At 48.9% G+C, this 22,718-nt stretch overlaps 1 protein-coding gene across 1 annotated transcript in view; it reads left to right on the forward strand.

The window, feature by feature from the left end:
• Positions 1–4,460: 4,460 nt before the first annotated feature.
• Positions 4,461–22,718, forward strand: part of LOC103114489 (collagen alpha-1(XIII) chain) — a 90,615-nt gene continuing 72,357 nt past the window's right edge. The window contains exons 1-8 of the mRNA XM_060189939.1: positions 4,461–4,511; positions 5,249–5,275; positions 8,454–8,489; positions 11,415–11,441; positions 14,609–14,659; positions 20,290–20,325; positions 21,136–21,162; positions 22,030–22,056. Coding sequence (XP_060045922.1) covers positions 4,461–4,511; positions 5,249–5,275; positions 8,454–8,489; positions 11,415–11,441; positions 14,609–14,659; positions 20,290–20,325; positions 21,136–21,162; positions 22,030–22,056 — 282 coding nt within the window. The remainder of the gene's footprint in view (positions 4,512–5,248; positions 5,276–8,453; positions 8,490–11,414; positions 11,442–14,608; positions 14,660–20,289; positions 20,326–21,135; positions 21,163–22,029; positions 22,057–22,718) is intronic.

Below are 22,718 nucleotides of genomic sequence, written 5' to 3' on the forward strand. Positions count from 1 at the left end.
TCCAGCTGGACACTGACCCTGATATCCCCCCCCTTTCTCTCTTCCAGGACCTCCCGTAAGTACTGCAGCCTGGGCTCCTCTGAAAGGCTTGGCTCCTGCTGGTAACTGGGCCCTGGGTGGTGGTGGTGGGGTGTTACTGGCAGTCATCCATCCTGCTGGATTCTGGGGGAGTCTCTATACCCTCTACCGGACTCTTAGGGGGGGTTCCCCAGGCCACTCACTGGGAAAGGAAGCAGCCATCTCACTTTCCACCAGTGCCCAGACAAGGGCTGCCCATGGGGCAAAACAGGTCCCCAATTTCAGCTTGAAAGACTGGCTTATCCCATTGTTAACCCAGCTCCTTTGTCCTCAAGAAGCAAGTGTAGTCAGAGAAGCAGCAGGTATTAGAAAAAAGAAACAGATAACCTCAGTGCTGAGCCTTGAAAGGCTTTTCAGAAAAACAGGACAGTGAGTGGCTCCAAATGTAGGCTACTGGTGAGAATGCTATGTCCGCATTGCTGTGTGAACCCTTCTGCTCCAGTCAAGCCACTGGTGGTGGAAGTGGTTGTAGGTGAGAGAGTGCTGGGGGTGGGGGAATAGGGGGCAGGCTGGGAGTCAGCATGGAAATGTTGCAAGTTACCTTAAGGTTCAGGGTGGGGAGGGGAGCCAGTTCCCAGAGAACTTGAGAAGAAGCCAAAGAGGCTGCCTCCCCAAAGTAACGGATCCATAGAACAGGAGCTCCAGGTCTCTGAGGACAGCACTTGATACTCCCAACAAAAGACTCAGAGGTCGCTGGGTTAGCAGGCTTGGAGCTGAATGCACTGAGGCCTCTGCATCAGATCTTTCTCAGAGGTACAGAAAGCAGCCCTGCCTCTCTCCCTGGGAGAAGTCACAGCTACAGTCCTTCTCTGAATCTTTAGTTTGCCCAACAGGCATTTAAAATCCCATCTGCCCGGTGGGATACACTGAGCCCCTGTTGCTGGTCCCACCCAGCTTCCTGACTGCTGAGCAGGGAAAATCATGTCACTCCCTGGAAGGGGGAGGGATGATTGATCATGGCACATTCTGGATGTCAGATCTCAATTCCTGTCATCAATCTTCCAAAATAAACTCTACTGTTGGAAACTTCAGCAGACCACCTGCTGCAAATGGGCTGCTGCACACCACCTTCCTTTATTTAAAAAAAAAAAAGCCAAAAGGAGTCAGCACCTCCTGGGGCTTCCCCCCTTAGACCCTGATGTCGGCTCTGGGTCCCTTTCTGTATGTGGGACCCCACCTCCGGACTCACCCAGGATTGGCTTCAGCCTGAGCTGCCAACCAGGGGGCTTAGCAGCAGAGGAGCAACTTGGAGAGTCTTAGAGTCTTAGTCCCCTAATTGCCCTGCCACCTGGCCACCATCTGGGCCACTGAGCAGGGAAAGAGCCCAGGTAAATTTCCTACATGCTCAGCCTGACACAGAAGACTCCTGATCTCACCCAGCTCTGGCTAAAACTACAAGGAAGGATAAGAAGGAGGTGGGAAGCCCTTAGGGTAGGGATCACCTCCTAGCCCCAGCGACATCCTCACAAGCTTCCTGCTAAGCAAGACCACTCCGGGCCAGAGCTGAACAGGAACTACAAGGCAAGGTAGCAGCGAGGCAGTGCCCATCTACTGTCCCCTGGGTGTGTCTCGGGGCCCCTCTTCTGAGACTGAACTCCAATTGGAAAACTCAGGCCCCTGTGGGCACATGGAGGGACAATACCCAGAGAACACAACCAGAGAGGATGGATGTTAGCAGCAGCAAAAATCCTTTGGGTGGTAGAAAAATGTGTGCACCTGGCAGATATTGTTAATCAGTCTTCTAACCTGATATTTCACTCAGTCATTACCAATCCAGTGGAGCCTGCCCTCAGACTGACAGCTGTGGACATCCCTACACTACATCTAATGGAGAATGTTTTATTTATGAGAACCAAGACCCTGAAACAGATGAGCAAGGAAAAATACACACAAATATTGTATTGCGGCTGCCTGCCCTTGTTGAAGATGCTCCTGAAATACCAGCTGGCATTTATTCTGTGTTAAGCACTTTTGGGGGGTGGGGTGGGGGAAGAGGGAAGCAATGTAAGATTACAAGTAAGTTCTGAAGCCAAACTGCTTGGGTTTGAAGCCTGACTCAAGACACTTCCAGCTGTGTGTCCTTGGACCAGTTACTTAACCTCTACGTGCCTCCGTTTCTAAATTGGTAAAAATGGAGTTAGTAATAATATCTTCCTTAATTTGGTGTTATGAGGAATATTTATGTATGCACATACAAATGTGTATATAGTGTTTGCACATACATGCATGTGTATATATATTGGGCCACTTTGAATATAGTAGCTCATTTAATACTTAGGAGCAGGGCATTTCCCTAGGTGATTCCCAAAGATTTTAACTTTAAGGAGGACACTATTATTCTACCTACTTGAATTAATTAATTAATTAACTCACTCTATCTGGACTTATTCCAAGAAACCTTTGGGTAATTCATTAAAAAAAATGAAAAGAAAGAACAGTGGGTAGAGAACAGACGGGACCCAAAGGGACTTCCAAAGTGAATGACCCAGAATATCCTGTGCTGAGAGGAGCCCTGAGTTTGCCCTCAAGCGTCCTGGTAGTCAGAGCCAAGAGGAAGCTATTGTCACATATCAGGCCGCAGTAAGGTAGCAGGACCCCTGGCATTCGTGTGCAGCTCAATTCCTCCTGGCTCTGAGGCCTGAGAAGTCTCTTCTGGAGCACAAGTTTAGTGTATAGGCACAACAGGTATTTGGAGCTTTTAGGGTATTTGGGATAGAGTCACAATGTGTTAGAAACCCTCCACAGTCTCCTCCCCTTTCCAGGGGCTGGAGGGAGGTGGCTGTTCCATGTCTTGACCCTTTCCACCCATGGCATCAGGGACAATCAGCTCAGAAGTGAGAGGAAGTGAGTTTGCACTCAGTGCCAAAGTTCTGGTGTATGGAAGGTATTGACGTCAGGGCTGTCTTCTAAGGGGGCTGGGAAGGAAAAGGAGGTCTTTCTTTCAAGCTCCTGTATCTGCCTTCCAATTCACTCATTCACAAATATGAATTGAGGACCTACTAAGAATTCAGCACTCCTCAAAGCACTGGAGACTATCTGCAAAGAATACAGGAAAGAAAAAAAATCCCTGATTTAGGAGTTGACTCCTTGGGGCTATTGTAGGGAATAAGACATTTAGCATTCCATCTAGACAATCCAACATTCTCTCTTGAGTTTGGGAATTTGGTTCTCTCTGGTTGTCACTGCTCCACTGCCTCCAAGATCCCTTTAGAAAGATGGGGCATAAGGGCTGGCTTATTCCTGGGGGCTGCCTGAGCTCAGTAGCCCTGCCTGCAATGGACTTAGTTGCTAATGAGTACCCTGATCCCCACTCCTGGTTTGCTTTCAGTTTCTAGGGAAAACACAGTGTCTGAAAGGAGAGAACCTATTTCTGGAGGAAGAAATCAACTCCACGCACCTCACCCAGCCTTTTTCTCCCCTGCTAATTCCAAACCCTGTGGTATATGTTCTATATACATGGCCCCCTTTAGTTCTAGAAGCAGGTATGATGGTTCTCTCCATCCCCCCTTTGTATTTTATTTTTTATTCTAATTATTTATTTATAAAATGGAAACACTGACAAGACCATAGGATAAGAAAGGTACAATTCCCACCACCAGAAGGTGAGAGTTCTACCTTCTGTAATTGCTTCTCTTCTGGACATTGGCAGGTCAGTCCATATCCCCAGCCTGTCTCTATCTTTCCCTAGTGGGGTAGGGCTCTGGGGATGTGAGGTTCCAGGACACACTGGTGAGGTCATTTGCCCAGGGAAGGCAAGATGGCATCCTAGTAGTGTCTGCAACTAGGCGGCTGAAAGGCAGTAAGATATAAAGCAAAATAAATTGTTTAATAAAGAGTAATAAAGAGGAACCCAAAGGTGGTTCTCCCCCTTTTTAATATGAGGAATCAGAGACATATTGTGGCCAAGCAACTTGTATTAAGTTCATCCAACTAGCAAGTGGCAGAGCCTAGACTTGAGCATAGAAGGGCTGACTCCAGACCCATGCTCTTCACTAACTCCCACTGCCCCTTCAGCTGTACCCCTGTTTCTTCTGGGTCCTCACCCAGCCATGCCAGAGTTGGGGCTCAGATCCAGAAACTCTCTTCCAGGTCTTTCCCCGTTTTTGTAAAGTGTTCCACGATGCCCAGTGAAACAGCAGCTTCAGCTCTGCTTCAGCCCCACCCTTGACTCAGATTTGTTTAGAAGTTGGGGGCAGGTGGGGGGTGGAGTAGAGCTAAAAACACATAACTCTCCTGAGACCTGCTTGGCTCCTGAGCCATTTTCTTTGCATTGGCTAAGATGGTAATTCATATCAACATTCCATTGGGTTGACTATTTTTTCCTCCTCTGTTCTGCAAGGTTCCAGGTTCATTATATAGAATCCTTAGTCTATATTAGGACTATGCCAGGCAGGAAAACGGTGGACATGAGTAAAAAGGCGGAGAAGGGCACAGTTGGTGAACAGGGTCCCCACAGACGGTGGGGTCCTGCCTTCTACCTCAGTTCCAGCATGCTCACCCTGGAGAGAGCAGCTTGACCCATCAAAAGCATCAGAGGGAAAAAGACTCACTGCTGCCTCCCTCACAAGCCCAACTGAGGAGGTGGATCTCCAAACCCTGCTCTCTGCTTCCTGCTCCCTGCTCCCTGCTCAAGGCCTGTCAACCCAGAGGTGGCCAGTGCAGCAGGGTATCCCAGGGCAGGCCTGCTCTATAAAGCAGTGCTGACATGCTCAGCCCTGGCATCTGGCTTTTCCTGCATAAAAGGACAGAGAAGACCAAGCCCTTCAGCCCTTGGACCCTTTCCCAGTCCAGCACCAGTAGCATGAGTGATGGATAGAATGTTGCACTGAATGAAGTAGAAAGGCTTCAGAAAGCAGAGGCCCATTGGAGAGACCCACAGCCTCATAAAGGACATTCTCCGTACCTCTTTTTAGTCCGGCATGGAGGAGACTCCCACTAACTGCTTTTCTGAGCTATATATATGCATGAATGAATGGATGGATGGATGGATGGATGGATGGATGGATGGATGGATGAATGAGTGCTAAAGCTGAAAAGAAGCATCATAGATGCTCATAGAGCACATCTGACTTCAAGTCCCCACAGCTGACTGGGTGCTGGGAAATGCTTTGCTACTATGATTCCCTAGCCTTCAGCCTTGATAAACATCCCTCTTTCCTCTTTGTTTCAGGGCCCTGCTGGAAGGCCAGGCCTCCCGGTAAGCAATTTTCACTTCTTCTTCCCTTTACATCTCATCTCACTCCTGTGCTCTCTCTCAGCCTGAACACTGACTGTTTTGGGTGATTGCTGTCCTCCAGGTGTGTGGGTGAGGGGCTGCTCCCCAGTATTTCTGTCACTGAGGATGAAGCCCACCTTCAGCTCCTTTTTCCTTTGATACCTGGTGAGGCCTTGTTGGAATAGCTTGAGCCTGTAATGGCAACTTCTGGCTCCTGCTTTCCTACCCTAAGCCCCAGGCAGGTCCTCCAATGCTGGACCAGACTCCTGGACTGCTGACCCTGTAAGGGGGGCAGAGTGTAGAGAGAGCAACCCTCTGGTTTATTGGGCATCCTCTTACACATCAGCTAGCACTGTCCCTACTTGGTCCTGTGTTCTTAGGTAAGAACAGACTCTGAAACATTGTTACCACTGCTGAATTCTGCCGAGGCTGTGACAAGTAGCCCTGGGGACCTTGGTACAAAGAGAAACCATACTAATAGCCACTTCTTTTTTATTAAAATATTTTTTTATTTATTATTGGATATAGGGAGATAGAGCAAGAGAGAGATAGAGACAGAGAAATTGAGAGGAGAGGGGGAGATAGAGAAAGAGAGAGACAAAGACACCTGCAGCCCTGCTTCACTACTCAAGAAGCTTTCCCCCTGCAGGTGGGGACCAGGGGCTTGAACCCTGGTCCTTATGCACTATAATGTAAGTGCTTAACCAGGTGCGCCACCACCTGGCCCCTAATAGCCATTTCTTACTGAGACCTTAATATGAGCCAGGCGCTGTGCTAGTCAGTCTTCACACATTCGATTTGCTCATCAAGTCATTGAAATAGGTATTTCTGTGCCCATTTTGTGGATAAGAACATTGAGACTCAGAGAGTGAAACTACTTAGATTGTCCAAGCTTCAGCTGTAGACCTGCTAGAGACCCATATGATATGCTTCCCTGCGTCTTATGCTGGACATTTGAGAAACATCTTTGAAGTCCTCCAGGACATTTCTCTGTGGGGTGGGGCTGGGGCACAGATGCCTTGAATACTAGGTACCATGGGCTCTCAGAAAGGAAGTGACTCAAGCAAGTTGCAGAGGCCAGCCAGGGGGCGTGCTGGGGTGTGGGGCGTGATCTAGGCCTGGCACAGACTGTCCTGTCTCCTAGTACCAAAAGCCATGCCCAGGGAATTCTCACCCTCACCCCAGTTACTCCTCCTTTAGATATGAATTGTACGGCAACCTATTGACTAGTTCAACAGCTTTTAGAATTCATGTTCATCGATGGCTTGCTTAATGAAATGTATGTGAGAAGATGTTTAGCCTTGAAAACAGACTCTCCCTGTAAGTGGGAGCCCTGGAGCAAAAGAGAATGGTAGAAGGTCTCATGAAACCCAAGGAGGGGGGAGTCAGATGACTAGGGGAACGTGGGCAGACTTCGTTATTTTTGAATGTCCACCTTTAAAAAACATTTGGGGCCCCAGAGGGGGCGGGGGGGTGATTGTCAGAGCAGAGACTGCTGCACAGTTTCCAGTCTCTGGCCACTCCATGCCTGCCCCTACCCTGAACATTTTATGGCCAGGACTGCAAAGAACATCAGTTTTTTAAAAAGACACCCAAATACACATCCTGAAATAACATTTCAGAAGCCCAGGAATGAGTGAGCTGAAGGATGTCACAGCTGATATCCAGGAGCCCTGATGTCCTCAGTATTAAGAGCTGCTTATCCATCCACAAGAAAGGCACTGTGGGTGACCCAGGCAGAGATTTGCTGATGCTGACTATTGAGAGAGACTGACAGCTGACCCCTTGAGAAATTATTGTTTTTTTTAAAAAAAGTGTTCATTGCAGACATGCTTATAAAATTCACTGGCCTGTGGCCTCGCTGGACTTAGTACTTATAGCCTGTGTCAGATGCCATCACCAGGTACCAGACTTTCTAGAGTCACCATGAGACAAGGGTTCTCAGGGAGGTCAAGGAATCGGTGTGATGTTAATAACCACCGCTGCTTCTCTCCCACTGTCTAGGAAAGAAAGGGCATCCCAACAGTGCTCACATCTGCTGGTGTCAGTCAACTGTTGTTCTCTAGTGCCTCCACCCTTATCTTGGGATGCTAATTGTTCCTCAAAACATTTTGCCTCAGAGGGATTAGCAGACACAGCAACACATGTTACTCCAGAAAATGCGCACACCTTTGGGGGACACCGTCTTGCTCAGCAGGCTGGAACCAACACCATCTGCTTTTTTCAGCCCCCATCCCTGTCTGTCCTTCCAGGCACCTAGCGAGCCTGAGGCCCCACCCTAGCTTTTATGAAGTCTGTGCAACATATGATTGCAAAAAAAGATTTTCTGCCCCAGGGAGGGGGGGGGGGCACAAAACGTATTAAGCAGATTTCCAGAGTGAGGAGATGTAACTTTTGGCTACCAAACAAAGCAGCTCCCTCAGTGTCTCTGCAGCTGGTGGTTCAGCTGCATCCTCGTGGTCCCTGGCTCTTCCTGTCAGTCCTAGGAGGGTCCTAGGAGTGAATGTGAAGAAGGGGCATGGAGAAGGACTAAATCTAGCTTCCGGCAGGCAGCCTGGAAAGAAGCCTGGGAGTGTGAACGCTGCTCTCCATCTCTGACAAAGACAAGCCTAGGTGACCAGGGAAAATATGACAGTGGTAGCACACAGGATTTGCATGTGAAAGGCCCCAGGTTTGATCCCTGACATCACTAATAGCCAGAGTTGAACATGACTTTGCTCAAGAAAATAAATAAATAAATAAAATTATATATATGTATATATATCCAGGGGATTAATTTACCCATCTGTGACACAAGAGCTCCCACTCACCCTGCTCTGTGCCTTGAAGCTGAGCACACTGTCGGTAACTAAATTGATTGTGGCTCAGAAATCTAAAAAAGGCCCTTGGCCACCTTCGTGAAACACACAGGGAAGCTGAGACCCAGGCTGGGGACCAGGATCCTACCTACCTCTGGAGTCCTTTCCTCAGCACCTAGATATGCAGAGAGGGATCAGAACGGTCACTTGCTGAAGTTCATGGGCAAGTTCACCTGGACAAATTCCCTGGGAATCCTCCCAGTTTTGTATGAAAGACACATGGGTGCACGGCTAGCCTGTGTTGCCCTTCAAGCACTGGCCCAGTTCCAGTCACATCTAACTGTTTCTGCCCCCTTCACTAGGGGGACAAAGGTGCCATTGGGATGCCCGGACGTGTGGTGAGTTGGTGCATCTGTACCCGCTTTAGTGGCCACTGCTTGCTTGGCCACTGCTTGCTTCTACCAGCCTGTCACACACACCATGGCAAAATGTGCTGCTCAGTCCAGCACTGAGGAGGGGGCCAGACCTCTCCTTCTCCTAATCAAGTCAGCTTCAAATAGAATGACAGGCAAGGAAAAGGGAAGAAGTTTAATTCTAGTTCTTCATGTGTTGCAATATGCCTTTACCTTCCAGAGAGGTGTCATGGCAAAAGAAAAAAAATCTAGAAAATTGCACCAAGAAAACTCTTTGCTGGCTATATAGTAGGCTTCAGGAAGAGGCCAGGACCTTCTTGACAACTAAAGGACCCCCACCCCTAAGACTACAGCACCCTACCCTGCAGCCAACTCCCAGCAAGAGCTGCAAAAGATAGCAAGACATGGCACCAGGAAGCTCTTGAGAACACAGTGGATGCAGCTTCCAGAAGCCCCTTCTCTGGGCAGAGACTAGAAGGCAGTGAAAATGGGTTTTGCTCCAAGGCAAAGCTCCCAAGTTCTCACTGGGATGTGGAGCCTTAAAGTGGCCCATGTTTCCAGGGAAAAAGTGATAGAAGGAAGAAGACAAGAAGGTTCTGAACTCCAGCTCCATCAGAAAGAGACGAGGAAAAAGAGAGGGACATATGGAGGTAGGGATGGTGCCATGAGTAGCTTGGAGGAGAAGAGATTATTGAATCAAGAAGAAAAAGGGGTCAAGTATGTGTAAATGTGGACAGATCGCTGTAGAGATGATGGTTGGCCCATGTCTACAACCTTAGTGGAACTTTGGTGGCTTGCAGTGGGAAGACCAAAGATTCAGAATCCTGGTGGTGGGAATGGAGTGGATTTATACCCCTATTGGCATGTAATTTTGTAAATCAATATGAAATCACTAACAAAATTAAAAAAACAAAAACAAAAAACAGCCCATGTTTCCTGCTGAAACTCAGAGGGTCAAGGAAAATCAAAAATGATAGGAGAGGATTTATCAGCAATAGAAACCATGGCAGTAGGTCTTGGGGTCCCAGCACCAGAGTTTCCCTCAATGGCTCCCTGGTGATGGTCTCTGAAGGCCAGAAAGGACAGTGTAACCACCTGGTAGCAAAGGCAAGATGGCCGGCCACACACTGACCTCACCACCACCCAGTCTAGTCTATGACATTACTGGGACCACTCTGCCCTCATGTCCTCAATCATCAGCCTTGTAAACTTCCACTCTAGCTTCCCAGTGCTCCCCATGTGGTCCATCCATGCCATTCATGTGCATTGGCTCATCACCCCACCTCCTGAGTTGAACTGGATTCAAACTGGGTGTGGCATCCTTGTGTGAGTTTGCTTGCCTGGAGTGAGCCTGATGCAATGAGAGAAGACATGAGGTCAGCGCTAACCCCTGAGAGCACTCACTATGTGCTGGCCTCATGCTAAAAGCCCTGCATAGATCAGCCCGTTCAGGCCTCATAGCACCCAGCAGACACCGTCTCCTTTTCTCATGAAAAAACTGAAGATTCACATGTTCAGTGTCTCTCCTGAGGTCACATGGCCAGGAAGAGGCTGACTGGGGTCTTTAACCCAGAGGACATGATTCCAGATCTGTGTTCTAATTCCAGCCCATGAGTCTACCCCAGGGGTTACCTTGTGGTCCTCTTGCACCAGGCAGGGAAGCGTCACTCAGCCTGTCTGTCTCAGGGACTTGCTGTCAGTGCTCCCAAGCTGGGCACATTCTCCACCACAGGCCTTCTCCAAGAGCATATTTTATTAGTGGGTGTGTTATGACTCAGTTTGTCCAAAATTGGGGTAAAGTGGATTTTATACCTGAGCTGACAATCAAAATCTTTGCTCCTAGCAAGTAGGTCTCAGGAATTTCTGAGTGCAGGAGAAACTGAAAAATGTAAGGCAGCCTTTCCAGACCCTAGGGGGGCCTTGTAGACACAGCCCCCAGATGGTGCCAGGAGCCTGATTCTGACCCACAGTGGTCTCCCCATTCCCTTCTCCACAGTCTATTTTCAGACCAATTGGGGGCTGTCTTGCTGGTGGTGCTATTTTCAATGTGACAATGAGCCCATATGGCTGCCCAGTAGGGTTCCCAGCAGGAGCCACCTGATAGGAACTGAGATAATCACTGGGTGTGAAATGCCAAAGCTACTCCAGAGGTGGCACCTCTGGTCTCTGGGAGGTAGGATGGAGTGGGATGGTAGAGTCTCTGGCTGTTTTTCTGATGTCCAACTTGGCACCAGTGTACCTGTTCACCATAAGTACAGAGATCCCTGGAGATGGCACAGTTCCCTCTGCCTATCAAACTCAGCCTCCATCCTCCCAGACATGTGTGTCCTATCTGTTCATCTGTGTTCTTCCATGCCCCCTCCCTCTGTCTCACCTGACCGGCCCTAACAATTCCGAGCATGTCTAGCTTAGCAACGTTTAGTGTTCAGTGCTCAACTTAACCTTTGTGTACCCTAGATGTCACCTCAAAGCACAGTTACTGGTAAAGTCTCCCTGCCTGTGGATCCATGACTTCTTGGACAATTTCCCCCTCTCTCTTACACTCTCTCCCTTTCTCTTGTGCTCTCTCTCTCTCTCTTTCTCCCCCCTCTCCTCCCCTCTCTCTCTTTCTGTTTTCTCTCTCCATAAGGACCCCTCAAGTCCCTGTCACTGTTCTTCTCTATATCTGGACTAGTCTGCTGGGATCTGAGCATGGGGTGAAGCAATAGCCATCCATGTGCTGAGCTTGTTGGACACAGGACGTGTCATGTGTCAGCATCTGTGTTGCGCCTTGTTTCTTATTTCACGGTGATTTCTTTTGTTTGGTCCCAGCACTGTGAATAGATTCTCGTGTGTGCGCCTCTCTCATCCTCTCTTTTTCTCCCCTTTCTCTCTCCTTCCTGCACCTTGTATTGCATGTGGCTGCCCCAGGGAGTAAAGGGACAACCAGGCGAGAAGGTGAGTTCTCATGTTTTCCCCCCTATCTTCTGTCCCCGCCTCCTTTTCCGTTCCCTGGACTCTTGGCAGGGGCATGCAGGCCTCCCCACACTCAAATCCGCTCCCCTCCACAGAGGCCCCAGCAGAGCGTGCCTGGCCTGTTCTGCCTTTGCAGCTTCTCATGACCCACTTTCCTAACAGCTTCCACACCATCAGGCAGGATCCTAGAGATTCCTGGGCTAAGGTCCCAACTCCCCCCCCACTGAGTGGGTCCCCATGCCCCGCTGAGGCTGCATATGTCCTCATCATTCTGGCTTCCAGCCTAAGTCAGCCATCAAGACATGCTGGGTTTGGAGTTGTGTGCAGTCCCCTCCCTGTCCACTGCTGGTGTCTTCAGACTCAGAAACTCTCTTTGGGCTGCCCTAGAGAATGGGAGGGTGTCTTGGGACACGCCCTGGGGTATCAGTAGAGTACAGCACCTGGGGAGCCAAGGTCCCAGGAGACCATCCCAGAGTCTCAGTTCTAGGAGCTGGGAAGGACCTGAGGGAATGCAGAGAACAACCCACATAGCCAACTTAACTTTACAGAAACTGAGACCTTGAGAAGGGTGGTGGGGTGGGGGGGTTGCCCATAGCCTTTGTGATGAGCAGGGCATGGAAGCCAGGCCTCCTGGCACTCAGCACAGAGCTTCCTGCCTGCACCACAATGCAGCATATTGCTGAGTAGTCTCTCCACCTCCGAAATAATAACGTGACGGCAGCAATAACACCAGCCCCTACTGACTGCGTATAAACCGTGTCAAGAAATCATTCAAGATGTCGTTTTGAGTGTATGTCTCTGTCTCTCAAGTAACACTGACACAGCCCGTGCAGCACAGTTTTCTTCTGCCCATTCATAGAAGAGAAACAAATGAGTCACAGGCAGGGGGTGATGGGAACTGGAGAGGAGCAGGAGAGTGGGGGCTAGTCACTGTGTCATGCTCCTCTAGTAAAACCAAACTGCCAGTCCTGCTCTAAGCTGCCTGGCAGACTACTCAGGCTACAGTCGTTGTAGAAGAACAAGAGCGAATACGTACTAGCTTTTTCCTATACCAGGCACTCTGGAGCCCTGCAGCTAAGCTCCTCAACTCTTCACACCTGCCTGTGAGACAGGTGCTGCCACCCCTGGTCACTAAGGAGACTGCAGCAGAGGGCCCTTAAGCAGCACAGCTGGGAGGGAGGAGAACTGGGCCTCAGACCCAAGGTATTTTATTCAAATACATTTAAATAATATACTAAATACAGAATGAAATTCAGTTTGGACTGGGTGGACAGGGGGCCGGGCGGTAGCACACTAGGTTAAGCACACATGCTGCAAATTGCAAGGACCGACGTAAGGATCCCAGTTGGAGCCCCAGCTCCCCACCTGCAGGAGGGTCGCTTCATAAGCAGTGAAGCAGGTCTGCAGGTGTCTGTCTTTCTCTCCTCCTCTCTGTCTTCCCCTCCTCTCTCCATTTCTCTCTGTTCTGTCTTATAACAACAATAACAGCTACAGCAAGTGTAACAACAAGGGCAACAAAATGGGGAAAAAAATGGCCTCCAGGAGCAGTGAATTTGTAGTACAGGCAACAAGCCACACAGATAACCTGGAGACAAAACAAAAAGAAGGACTGGTGGACAGACCCGAGGCTCATAATCCATGGCCTCCTCTCCCCCACTGTAGGTGCCTGCACATGACCCCAGTTCAAGTCCTGGCAATGGCCGGGAAGTACTATAGCATCAGGGGCAGGGGCAGGTCTGGCACTTCTCTCTCTCTCTGAAAAATCAATACATGGACCAGGTGGTAGCACACCTGGTTAAGCATTCACATTATAGTGTGCAAGGACCTGGGTTCAAGCCCCTGGTACCCACCTGCAGGGGGAAAGCTTCATAAGTGGTAGCAGGGCTGCAGATGTCTCTCTGTCTCTCTCCCTCTCTATCTCCCCCTCCCTTCTCAGTTTCTTTCTTCTCAATTGTCTCTACCCAATCATAAATAAATAAAGAAAAAGAAATTCATTTTAAAAATCATAGTGTCATTGCAGTGGTGCAGTTATCAATTTGAACCACCTCTCCCCTGCCCCAGACACACACACACACACACACACACACACACACACACACACACACCTGTGTGGGAGACATAACATTTTATAAAATGCATCTATGCCCCTTGCCTCCCAGACCAACAGAGCAACCCGGTACCCAGAGGAGGTGTGTGGGTCAAAATGGTCCTTTGGCTGACGGGGAGCCCTGGCTGTTCCCACTCCCCTACTTGCTTCTTGAAGGGTTTTCCCATTTGGGGGCAGGGTAAGGGACATGTTTTTAGTCCTGCCTGAGCATCATCCTTAGCCACATCTGTGCCCACATCACTTTCGTGTACACACACACACACACACACACACACACACACACACACACACACACACACGCTGATTTAGCTAGATAATTTGGCCACCCATTTTGGTCCTCCAGCCCACCCAGAGCAGCAGAAATCATCATCCTCTAGGGCCTGAAAATTCTGCTCAGGTCTTAATGGCGCTGCGTCACTCCCAAATTGAAGAAGTTTGAGGCAGCTCCAACCTTCAGGCTCAGGGCAACTGGGCCCCCCATAACAAGTGTGGGTCTGTGTCCCCAAACCCTGTCTTTAGCAGTCCCACCCACAGGGCAGGTGACTGTCACCAGCAGTAGCATATGCAGCCACATCAGTATTTGAGGAAAGCACCTTGGGGGCTTTGAAAGGTGAGTGGGCTGGAACAGGAAATGGGGATCCTGCTCAAGGTCACGGGTGAGATCCGTGGAGTCTGAGCGGCCACCGCTGAGCTGCCCACCCCTTCTGGCCTCCCTGACCCCCTTTCCCAATCTATGCAGATTTCTCTCCTCTCCTCCTGACCTGGGGTCCCACACCCTCTTTCTCTGATCTGCTCACATCTCTCCTTGCTGCATTCCATCTGCTTCCCCACTGCCCTTCTCTGTCCTTCTACAGTGTTCCATTCACCCTCTTTGTGCTTCCTCTCCTCTGGCTTTCTCACCTTCCTCTCCATGATCTGTGCCCCCACTTCTGCTCCTCCTTGCTCACTGCCTGGTCCTCCCTTTCTTCCCCCCCCAGCCCACCCCACCCCCAGTCTCCTGCTCTGCCCCTCATCCCCTCTCCTCTTTTGCTCTCTCCCACAGGGGGCCCCTGGAGATGCAGGGATGTCCATCATTGGTCCCCGTGGCCCCCCTGTAAGTGGATTTTGCTCTTCTTTGGGGGTGGAAAGGGATGGGTGAGTTAATGAAAAGGCTTTGGGGAGGAGGGCACACAGGCCCTGGCCATGCCTCTGGGTGTGGCAGCCACTACACCGGGAGGTGGTCATTGGCTGGGGCTTGTTAATGTTAAAGCCGGTGGCCTGACTAAATATACCTAAATTACAGCCTCTCACGAGGGTTGGCTGGGCCTCCCCTCTCTAGCCACAGGATAGCAGCAGCTGTGAGGCGGCCTTGCTGTTTACAGAGAGGAGAGAAAGTGCTGGCCCTCCCTTGGGGGGAGGGGGGCAGCTGTTGGGGTGCACAGACATTGTTTCTGTGAGCAGGTACCCAGAACCCAGACCTACTGGCCCCCATTCCTGGGCTCAGAGGAGACCTGTCCCGTCACTACCTTTGTGCACAGCGCTGGGTTCTGTGTTTTTGTTCCCTCCACCCTGCAGCCGGGAGTTTGAACAGATGTGACACCTTTCCTTGGCTACCCATCCTTAGGGACCAAAAGGGGAGCTTGAGAAGCTACTGTGACTGACTGTGAGCCTGGGGGACTGCTTGCTTTTCTCAAAGACACCAAACCATGAGCCTTCAATAAAATCACCAAATGTCAGGGTGGAAAGGACCTCAGCACAGCCCTCTCTCACGGGGGAAACTGAGACCCAGGGAGGGGGAGAGTCTTTGTCAGAGGCCCATTTAGAGGCTGGGGCAGGATTAAAACCCAGGACCCCTGGCATTCAGGGCCTCAGCTACTCAGAAGCTAGCCGGCTGCTCCCCTTACCTTTAGAGCCCAGTGGACAGATGCTGTCCAGCCTCCAATGGGGGGACCATAAAAGGGGAAACTAGACCAGAAGGGAGATGGGGCAGGGGGCTGGGCTGGAGGCAGCATCTGGATCCTCTTCACTGTTATTTCCCTTGGTACTTGCCCAGTGATTGGTGGGATCCTGAAACCTCTAGGCACATTCATTCGATTCTCAAAAGAACCCTATAGACAGATCCCATGATCAACAACCCTCCCACACACACACACATGCACACTTCACAGATGAAAGAGGTGAAGCACAGAGAGGATGCTGGTCCGAGGTCACAAACTGAGTGTGGACACATTAAATTTGCTCACTTAGCCTGGCTTGCATGGAGCAGTCTGCAACCAGCAGCAGGAGTAGGGCAAAGAGGAAGGAGGAGGCCAGATGCTGGAGCAGTGTACCCCACTAAAGTGAAGGGACGATTGGGACTCCAGGTGCTGCCTGGCTCAGTCATAGATCATATGCTAGGCCCCCAACTCAGAGAGTTCATTTACTTCCTCTTACCCTGTCTTCTCTTAGAGGGTCTCTTAGAGGAGGAGCTATCTGAAGCTGCAGCTCTCATCTATAGAAAGACACACCACACCAGGTCAATACACCTGTTGCAGAGACTAAATTCTTCATTGATTCATCCCATTTGTTTCCTGTTAGGCACCTAGCACATGCTGTGTGTTCAAGGAAAGCCTGACCACAGCCTGCTCACCCTTTTGCGAAGGAACCAGCAACCACATGAGCAATTACCATACGGTGTGAGCTGGAGGGCTCCCGTGAACCACTGGGCATAGGTCTTTCCAGAGCAAAGCCAGGCCTAGCCATGACAGGAGTATTTACTCACAGGAAATTGGCAAATGCAACACACCGTAGGATTCTCCTCTTCCACTCTCTCACCCCAGTCAGTGAGGAAGCATTTTTCTGAAGAATCTCCTTCGAAAGACAGTCATTCAGCACTAACTTAGAGTGTGGGAGGCAAAACGAGACAGCCCCTGGGCAGACGGACAACAGTGTCTCTTACAAGAGTGACAGCTGTGGTGGTTATCTTTGGGAGATAGTGGCTGTGATGTCAAATGATACATGGTAAGCTTAAACTATTGTAACCTACTGTTAATCGCAAATCAAAAATGGAAAAAATGCCTCTTGATAGATAGTGGGATGAATTCCACCACAGCCACCAATGGTCTGTGGCCCCACTCTCCCATCTCCCAAAGATAAGCACCATTGCTTTCACAAGCCTTAGAAACAGGTGTTTGCTTCTTTGTTGTACTTTTTTAAATTCATTTTTTGTCTTATTTTTTTCACCAATCCCATCACCAAAAGTCTGTGTCCCCCATCCCTACCCTCATAGATAACCACTGTAGTTATCCCACAGTCTGGAAACTAAGTTGACATTTTGCTTTTTCACATTTATATATTCAGTTCTCTAATTCTGCATGTGAGTGAAACCATTCTGTAGTTGTCCTTCCCTCCTTACTTGCTTCACTGAGCATCATCTTCTCCAGTGCCATCCACTGTATTCCAAAGACCACAATATGATATCATCCCTTTTTATTGCTGCATAATACTCTGTTGAGTATATGTCCCATAACATTCTTATCCACTCATCTGTCAAAGAGTATTCTGGCTGTTTCCAGGTTTTTGCTATTATGAATAGAGCCACTTTTTTTGTTTTTTTGTTTTGTTTTTTGCAAGTTCATGGGTATCTCTTCTCTGTATCTGACCCAAAAGGTTTTTTTTTTTAAAAAAAAAAATGGAACTCAGACAGCAAACAGAACAGAATGGGGATGCTAAAAATAAAGCCAAATGTCTCTGGAAATTTTTTTCATGATCAAGATTTAATTTTACAATAAAAAATTTAGTTGTTCAAGTAATTATACTGGGACAACTGAAAATTTTTTTTAAAAAAAAGTAAAATAAAACAAGCATTTTAAAAAAAACTTAAACTGGGAGTCAGGCAGTAGCGCTATGGGTTAAGCGCAAGGACCAGCATAAGGATCCTGGTTCGAGCCCCCAGCTCCCCACCTGCAGGGGAGTCGCTTCACACTTGGTGAAGCAGGTCTGCAGGTGTCTATCTTTCTCTCCCCCTCTCTGTCTACCCTCTTCTCTCTATTTCTCTCTGTCCTATCCAACAACAATGACATCAGTAACAACAACAATAATAACGACAACAATAAAACAACAAGGGCAACAAAAGGAAAAATAAATATATTTTTAAAAAAGTTAAACTTAACCTCATTTTTTAAAATCTCATTTGTTCTATTGTGTTAAATTTCTTATTTATTTTTGTCATAACTAGAAATTTGTACTAGGTCAACTTTTTCCAAGGAGAGCAAGGCAGAGAAAGATAACACAGTACCAAAGCTTCCCCTAGAGTCATAGTACTCCTTTGTGGTGTACTGAGGACTTGAACCTGGCCATGCACATGACAAAACATGTACCCTCCCAGATAACCTATCTCAGCAGCCTGTACTAGGAGAAATTTAAGTGAATAAGTACTTCAACATAAAATGCAGGGACAAACCATGCATGGAAATTTTAATCATTCTAAACAAACAACAACAACAAAAGAACCTTTGGAATATAACATAAAACCCACAAGCCATTAAAAAAAACCTGACACATTGACATTAATCAAAACATTCCACATAGTAGAAAATATACCTTAAACAAACCCTAAGACTAACGCCAAATTGGAAAGAATATTTGCGGATGTGTAATTATCAAAGAGTTATTGATAAAGAGCTCCATGGAACTCAATAGGAAAAGTGACCAGGAAACTAGGAAAGAGTCTCAGTAAATAATACAAATAGGCCATTGACAAATAAATAGTACAGGCCAATAAACATCAGGAAAAAAGTCCAACTTCAGCACATAGAAGCAAGAGAGATGTCAATTAAAATCCAGCCTCAAGCCTTTCCAAGTGGCTTCGCCAGGCCCAACCTAGAAAGCCAGAAAGTAGAGTTTCAGTTTCTACTTGGTCAATGACAACATTCTTCCCAAGATCCCTGAAAAAAGCTTTGGTTAGCCTTAGATTTGGCTCTGAGTTAGAAAGATGCATCCTGCTACCAGGATAGGCTCTGTAATTAGTGGACCATGTGATTATCCCTACCATGTAAACATTCTGTGGAGTGGGGCTCGAAGGCGTTTCTTGGAATCCTCTCCTGCTGACCTTTTCCTCAGGCCACTCAGCAGTGAGCCTAGTTGAAAGTTTACACTGGGAGGTCTCAGGGTCACGTTGCATGGTTTCCGGGTTTTCTCCTTAGTGCTATTCTTAGCAGCACTTATCCTTGAGAGGAGCGAAGTCGGGCCCCTTCTGATGTATGAGTGGCATCTCCTCCCCTTCCCCTTCTGGACGCCTGCCACCAGCCCATCCTGAGTCTGCAGCATCCTTCAGCCGACCCCCAGCCCAACCAGTGACCTCACCCTGATGGCATGGTCCCCAGCCCATCCAGCCATGTCCCCAAGTGTGATCCCCTGAGCAGAGGCCTCTGGAAACATGTGAGCTCATGGGCTTTGGCTTCAATGAGGACCCAGGCAGCCTGGAGCTGTCTCAGGCTCACCACAGTTGGGTCCAGAGAAATCCTCCTCTGGATAAGATCTGAGTCTGAAATTCCTGCTTGGCCAAGACAAACCTCTGTAGATCCAAAGATATATTGGATCAAGAGCAACCTTATTCTCTCTAGTGCTTTCAGATTCTGCTCAAGTCAACAAACGCATGATAATGGTGGCAAGATTTCAACAGATTTTGCAAATGTAATGAAGTAGAATTCAGTGAACTCTGACGTTATACTGACCCCTCTTTCCCCACCCTGCAGGTGAGGAAACCTGCTCAGTCACTCAGCTGTCAGTGGTGGAGATAGGATTAGAATATTCAGAAGTCAACTGTGTCCATCTTGGACAAGGGAAGATCCCAGGCAGACATAAACATGTAAAAGATGTGAGGTGTCTGGGGAAAGTGGGTGAGTCAGTGTGCCTGAGCTCAGAACAGGTAAAACAGTGGAACAAGCAAGGAACTAAACTGCTGGGTCTAATGGGAGGTGGGCGGCCTTGAATGAGAGCAGTAGGAGACAGCTCTTGCTATCTCTTCAACGTGGGATTACTTGACATGTGTCTCTTCACTATCTCCTAGACCTCCCAGCTGCCCTCCCACAGCCCTAGGTGAATAGGCCTGTGCTCTTTCTAGCCTCCACACATCTTGTTAGTCCTGAATCTTGACCATAAGCCACTGGATAGTGACCAGCAAACCTACTTCTGGTCTCTTACTTTAATATGTATCTGAGTCGGACTCTGTGCAGCTCTGTATCCCACAAAGATTGGGGTTCCTGAGATGCCGCCCCAGCTAGGAGGACTTGCTTCCTAGAGTGAGAAGAAAGTGATCAAGCTGATTATTCTGGCCTAAAAACACATTTTCTGGAGATCAGGTTCTGAGGTCCACTGATAGTCAAACCTTCCTATAGTAAGTGGCAGTGAGCAGTGACTGTGTAAGTAGAGAGGACTCGGTATGCTTCAGGCCCACTCCCCCTCCCCTGACTACACACTGAGGTTCAGAGCACTCAAGGCACCTGGGGGCGAATTCCCATGAAGACCCAGAGAATGTTTGACGCCTCCAAAATTTCCCCACCCCTAGCCCTTCAAGGAAATTCTCTGACATTGCACTCCCATCTTTCACCTCCATCCCAACCAGCATCTCCGGGGATGACCACAGAGGAGTGAGGGTGGGGCTCACCCCCTAGGAGCAGGGGAAACCCAGACACTTGGGATTCACTCCAACTGCTCCTTCTTGCTCAACCTCACTCCCCTCCCTTCTTTTTTTTTTTTTTTCAGGGTCAGCCAGGCACTAGAGGTTTTCCTGGATTTCCGGTAAGTGGGGAGGACAGAGTTGGTAGTGTCTCCAGTGTCCTCTGGACCTAGGAAGGTTAAGTCTCATGGGAGGCCAGCTCTGAAGCTGTTCTTGTGCTTCTAAGCCTGGATCACTTGGGAGCCTCTCCCATGGAGAGCAGCTGAGGACTGTCACTTAGTGCATGGCTTACAGTGCAAGAGAGGGCACGGAAGGAAGTACAGACATAACACGGAAGGAGGTGCAGACATAATGGACTGTGGGTCCCTAACGAGTGAGTGGAGTCACAGGCTGGTAAAACCCAGCCAGAGCCTGGAATGCAGAACAGATGCAGCCCTGTGAGGAGAGACCTGCAGCCTGGCTTTGAGAAGAGGCAGTGAGGTGGCCATGTGGATGTAATGTGACCTCTGCCCAAGCAGCTCAAACAGGCTCCAAGGAAGGGTGAGGGAGCAGCTAGCACCCCTTCTCCTCTGACCTCAACACTGACCAGCCCCTGGATGTCTAAGAATACACAGTCTGTCCCTCCTCAAGGAGAAAAAAGGAGAAAGTCCTTGGTAGTAATAATGACCCTTCCCCACAGAAACCTCCCTAGAGTTGGGCACCTGACAGGTGACATCTTACTTATTCTTGTAAGATCCCTCTGTGGAAGGTTCTACTATTTTCACCCCCATTTTAGGATGAGAAACTAAGGCTAATATTCACATCACTAGTACATGGTCTAGCATATGTGAACTCTAACTGGTTGTAGTCTTAATCACTGCCCCAGCCTGCCTGCCTGGCAGGAGAGCTGTGATGCTCCCCCGTTTGTGAGACTGGCCTCTTTTTGCTTTCAGGGTCCGATTGGGCTGGACGGCAAACCTGTGAGTGAACCCTTTTGGGCTATGAGCTCTTCATCTCACTTGGTCAAGGTCTCTAACCCAGGCGTCTTACCCTTCAGCAAGACTGAAAAAGAAAAAAATGTTATAGAACAAAGGCTTGTGGGATGGAAATTCAGTGCCAGTGGGGAAGGGGAAGAAGGACGACTGGAATAAGTTGTCCCTTGAATCCAGTGGGCCTTCCCAGACACAAGTGCACATCCACCAAGCACTGGCATCTGAAGCAAAGGTGGAGATTCTGGGAATGTTCCTAGAAGGGGACCAGAATAGGGAGTGAGATAAAGAGGAAGTGAAGAGAAAAGAGGGTAGAAGTGCTCATCCCACTGACTTCAGGAGCTGGGTACTCATGACCTTTTTCTTCAGCACCACTAGTGCACTTCTTCTGTCTTGTTCTCCTAAAGTCTCCCATCAGAGTTGAGGACACCCCCTGCTTACACACACACACACACACACACACACACACACACACACACACACACCCTAGTCCTCATGGAAGCTGACTCCCCACCCATAGCTCCACTCTCTGCTTACCTCAACCCTTTCTCTTTGACTCCAGACACATGTTTATGGGAGACACATGTTTGTGGAAAAAAGAAACACCCCCACTCTTAGCAAAGAATGGTTTGGAAGAGACCAGATCTCCCCAGCATCCTCAGACATGCACCCTACACATGAAGGAATGGTGTCTACCCCAGCCTTACTGACTCGCCTCTCTCCTGAACTGAGCAGATGGTCAGTGAACAAGAGAGAGAGACTTGCAAATGAGCAGTTGGAGATAGAGGGCAGAGCTGAATGTAAACAGCTACTGGGCTGTAAGCACTGCATGTGGCACTCACATTCTTCTTGTTGCAGGGCCACCCTGGACCAAAAGGGGAGCTGGTAAGACCTCTATTTTCTTACCTTTCCATGGGGTGTGGTGAAAGGTAGCCTGACTTCATTTCACCATAGCCAAGCACTGTGCAAAAAAAGAGGGCTGACAGGGCAGTGGGAGGTAGCTGCTTGTCTGATCCTTGCATCAGCACAGGGAGGAATGGGACACCCAGTGGTGTTTTTCCCTGTCCTCTCTCTCCCTCTTTTTCCCCCTCTCTGTCCATATTTATCTGAAACTTAAAATGAGTAAAAATCTACCAGGGATAGTAGAATCACACAGGCACAAGGCCCTGGCAAGCAGAAAGGGAAAGGAAAAGAGAGGAGAGGAAAGGAGAGGGAAGGAGAGGAGAGGAAAGGAGAGGAGAGAAAGAGGAGAGGAGAGGAGAGGAGAGGAGAGGAGAGGAGAGGAGAGGAGAGGAGAGGAGAGGAGAGGAGAGGAGGAGAAGAAAAAAGAAAAAGAGGTGGAGGAATGTTGGCTGGGAGACTAAGGTCCTAGCCAGCCTCTCTAACTGACCCTCAGCAACTCTGCTCCCTACAGGGCTTAGTCTTTCCTCTTGACTTAGCTGTAACTAACATTTACTGAGAACCTCCTCTGTGGTTAAGGCACAGGGTTAAGAGCCATGTATGTATTATTTCATGCGATCTTCACTGTAACTCTAGGATCCAGATCC

The sequence above is a fragment of the Erinaceus europaeus genome, chromosome 1, assembly GCF_950295315.1.
Source record: "Erinaceus europaeus chromosome 1, mEriEur2.1, whole genome shotgun sequence".
Taxonomy (NCBI): domain Eukaryota; kingdom Metazoa; phylum Chordata; class Mammalia; order Eulipotyphla; family Erinaceidae; genus Erinaceus; species Erinaceus europaeus.